Source organism: Phalaenopsis equestris, unplaced genomic scaffold (genome assembly GCF_001263595.1).
Source record: "Phalaenopsis equestris unplaced genomic scaffold, ASM126359v1 Scaffold231528, whole genome shotgun sequence".
Classification (NCBI taxonomy): domain Eukaryota; kingdom Viridiplantae; phylum Streptophyta; class Magnoliopsida; order Asparagales; family Orchidaceae; genus Phalaenopsis; species Phalaenopsis equestris.
Genome location: NW_018249498.1, coordinates 29,673 through 34,061, shown reverse-complemented (window position 1 = coordinate 34,061; position 4,389 = coordinate 29,673). Strand labels below are relative to the sequence as shown.

Below are 4,389 nucleotides of genomic sequence, written 5' to 3'. Positions count from 1 at the left end.
GAGGTAGAGATCTGGAGCAAAAACCAGTGAAATCTGAAATCCAGTGTTTGATTTCAGTCTTCACCCATTTACTGCAGACAACCTGGCATTTTTGTTTATGAAACATTATCCCAGAGCAATCTAGGAATTTCTCCAGGCATTGGAACAATAATTTGACTGTGGATTTAGTTTCTTTTGCAAATATAATTACATCATCAGCAAAGGTTAAATGGTTAATTACAATGTTAGATCTGTGGCTATAAAGAGAGTGAGGAGCTTTGGCCATAAATTAATTCAAAAATTTTGATAAGTAATCAAATGCAAGTATAAAGATAGTAGGGGATAAGGGGTCACCTAGCTTGATACCTCTGGTAGTAGTGAAGAAACCACGAGACTTCCCATTAATGAAGATGGATTGATGATTATTTGACAACCACCTTAGGATCAGGGGAAATAAAAAATTGAGAGAAACCTCTAGTAGACACCACCTCCACATTGAAATCCCAATTAATGGTATCATAGGCCTTTTGGATTTCAAGTTTGAAAATGAGATTTCCTCCTCTGCACTATTTGTCCAGGTGGAGGACTAGTTCTTGTGCCAAGAGAACATTTTCCACTATGCTTTGACCTTGCACAAAAGCTGATTGGTTTTCACTGATAAGATGAGGTAAGTGAGGTTGCAATCTGTTTGAAATAATTTTGCTAATAATTTTGGACATAATATTTGTGAGATTAATTGGCCTGAACTGATCCCAAGAGAGCTTGGAATTGTTTTTGGGGATTAAAAAAATGGTAGAACAGTTAAAATATTTAGGCAAATTCATCCCATTGAAGAAGCTTTGTACTGCCTCAATAACATCCCCCTTGATGATCTTCCAAGCTTTTTTGTAGAAATTAGCTGAGAATCCATCAGGACCAGCAACTTTGGAGCTGTCAATTGAGTTCAGCGCTGACCAAATTTCCAATTCCCCAGGGATAGAATCCAATTTCAGATTTCTAGTATATCCCTGATCAAAAAGATCCTGTTGGACTGGTAATCTGGTGATAGGAGGTTGAGTGAACAAAGTTTGAAAATGCTGGATGGCACTTGCTGCAATTAAGTCTTCAGAGAATATCCAATGCCCTAATTGATCTTTAATTAAGAATCCAATTTCAAATATATTACATCTCCTCTCATCTAGTCCTATAGTTGATACAAGCATGAATGTACTTAGTATTTCTATCCCCTTCAGAGAATCTGATTTTTGCAGCCTTTTGGGCATAGAATTCCTCCTGCATACTAATAGCATTCATCAATTTTTCATTAGCCAGTTGTAAATTTGATTCAGTTTCTGGATTGGTCTGAAGCCTAGCTTCCATATCAAGCACTTCCTTATTAGCCTCTTTAACTCCCAAGTTAACATCTCCAACAACATTCTAGTTCCAATTAGATAAATGCTTGCCAATCTTCTTTTGCAACAACCACAGTTTGATCAGTGGATTAGGGTGAAAACATTCTCTCCACCCTAAGGAAATTTGATTAGGAAAATCAGTATGAGAGGACCACATCTTGAGGTATCTAAAGTTGGCTTTGTGCTTAACAGGAGATGCAAAAATGGTGATGAGTAAAAGCCTATGATCAGATCCAGTCATGCTAAGATGTTGGACAAAGGTGTGTAAGAATTCATTCAGCCACAGAGAGTTAACTAGGATTCTATCCAATCTTTCCCATAAAGGTCTTCTCCTCCAAGTAAACTTGGGACAAGTGAAACCAAGATCAAATAAGCCAGCCAAGCTGATGTTGTCATTAAAGAAATTCATAGAATTAAAGTTAGGAGGATTGCCTCCTAATTTTTCAGAAGGGGCAAAAATGGAGTTAAAGTCCCCTCCCACCAACCAAACTGAGTTACAGGAAATGCTGATATTTTGAATACTCTCCCACAGCTCCACTTTAGCTCTAGGAGAGCTTCCAGCATAGATAAAAGTAGCTAGACCTTATTTATCCCCAAAGCTAAAATGAAAATGAAGGAATTGTGGATGATCCCACAAAACTTGACACATAACTTCCTTTCTATAACGTAACCAAATCTTATTATTCAGACTAGCAAAATAGGAAAAACCAGAAAATTTTCTAAGGATTTTCTGAGGGTATTTAGACACCATTGGTTCCAAAACAGCTATAAACCATAATTTATACATCCTATTCAAAGCACTGAGTCTGTTAAGGGATTTAGGATGTGCCAATCCCCTAACATTCCAACACAATAGGTTCATCATCCAAAGGAGATGGATTTACCCCTCCTTCTAGAGTTGGCCATGGCCTCCTTGGTTTCTAAATGGATATTTCTATCCCTGAGTAAATAAGTTCCTCCCTTCACATTATTTAACTCTTGGATGGTCTTTTTCTGTTTTCTTGCTTTTTGAGTTTGCCAATCATCAGCCAATGCAGTCTGAAGTACCTCCACTAAAGTGGAGTCCACTGGAAAATCCTTTTGAACCACCTCACCAACTTCCAACTGAGAGTTCAAGGGCTCTTGGTCAGAGGTTGTAGGGGCATTTTCTTCACTGGTTATGATCTGTTTTGCAGATGGTTCAAGGTGACATATTGAAGGGCCAATAGCCTCCTTAGGTAAATTTTTAGTCACATTCAGCAAGTAATGGTCAGGACAATCTATATTTAACTGATTGTCTACTTTTTCAGTCTCAATGGCCACAGCAGCCTTGGTGACCAAGATAGTTTCATCAGGACCATGGACATTCCTCTCAAAAATGGTTTCACCAAGACACTTATCAGAAATATCCCTTTCTCTCTCAGACATAGCAGCATCTTTTGAAGCCGCATGATGATCGATCCTTAGGCGAGGATGTAGTTTAAAACATTTATTGTCAGTGTGCCCAAACATGAAGCAATGGAAACAATAATAGGGCTTCTGTTCAGCAATGATTTTCTGCCAATACCCATTGTGTTCAGTTCCCAACCATATTTCATCCACAGTTGGGAGAGTAAGGTCCCTTTCCACTAAGATTCTTGCCACAGATGGTCTTGATAAATTAAAAGTTGGAACATCCAACTTAAGAGGTTTACCCAAGGCTTCTCTAATGTTAAACAGAACTTTATGGTTAAAGAAATGGAGCTTTAGTCCAGAGAGCTTTAACCAAATAGGAACTATAGGAAGTTCCTTACCTGTATCAAAATCAGTAGACCACTTAAATATTTTCATAGTGTTTCCCTCAATCTGTAAGATTTGTTTAGAAAAGACTTTAGCATAATCATCTTCTCTAGTTAGATGGATGAGAAATGGATGAGAATGTGTCTACCATCAATAAGGCCCACTTTTTAAGCTCCTTTAAGTTTGCTGCCATCAAAGAACTTCCTTATGGCTTCCATTTTGGGATGACCTAGCTGAAATTTTCCAATTAGTGTGAATTTGCAGTTTTCAGTTAGGTTATTAATATCTTCCTCATTGTAAATAATAGCCATTTTACCACTTTTCCTACTTAGGGGTTTAATGAAGGGGTCAGCCACCTCATGGTAGCTCTAAGGGAAAAGCAAATCATCAAAGCTTTTGATAGGGTCAAAGCCTTTTCCCACAACATCAGCAAAGGTGGTCTTTGCCTAATGAATATTAGTGGCTAAATCCTCATTGTTGGGTTCAACCATCAGCTCTCCACATCAATGGCCCCCCCCACAAGAGTATAATCCCCCCCCGACTGCCACTAGAGAGACAAGAACACCAGGAAGCAGAAAAACTAACAAGAAGCTTCCAAAAATAGAAGACAAGCCACCTATAGGAAGAGATCGTATATATATATAATTATTTATTTATTTATACCCCAGTCCTGGCCAATGATGCCACTGAGACTGAACTCATTGTTGTGTATTGGGTAATCCACTTTGCCACTAAGGCTAATTGGAATAGGATTTGGCTCGAAGTGGACTCTGCTGTGATTATTCCCCTCTTAAATCAGGAGGATGAGACACTTTAACATTACTCATACTGGCTAAATAAAATCAGAGATCTCACTAGCAAGATACAAATTGAGTTCACTTTCATCTATAGGGAAGGAAACCATCCTGCAAATTGGATGGCCCAACTTGGATCACACTGTAATGAGACTGAGGTTGCTGTCAACCCTCCACCTGCTCTCCTTTATCTGCTGCAAGGAGATATTCTAAATGTCCCCCACGTCAGAATGGCATACAAAGACAAATGATTACTGTAGGGGCAGATGCAATCTTACACTCTTTTCTCTCTGTTGAGTCACTGTAGTTTTTCATTTTTGGGGGGTGACATTTAGCATTTTTTGGGGGATTTCCTGGGTTCTTGTATTGAACCAAAAAGAGGAGTCCCCACCTCTTTTTTTGATGTCTGTACTAATTTTTTACTTCAACATGCAGGGAGTCACAAGGAACTCCTCTTACCAAAAAAA

General features: G+C 38.6%; 1 protein-coding gene across 1 annotated transcript; it reads right to left on the bottom strand.

The window, feature by feature from the left end:
* Positions 1-2,231: 2,231 nt before the first annotated feature.
* On the bottom strand, positions 2,232-3,179 carry LOC110038136. Its single transcript, XM_020742906.1, has one exon. It carries the CDS (start codon positions 3,177-3,179, stop codon positions 2,232-2,234), a length of 948 nt encoding a protein of 315 aa, XP_020598565.1.
* Positions 3,180-4,389: the final 1,210 nt, after the last annotated feature.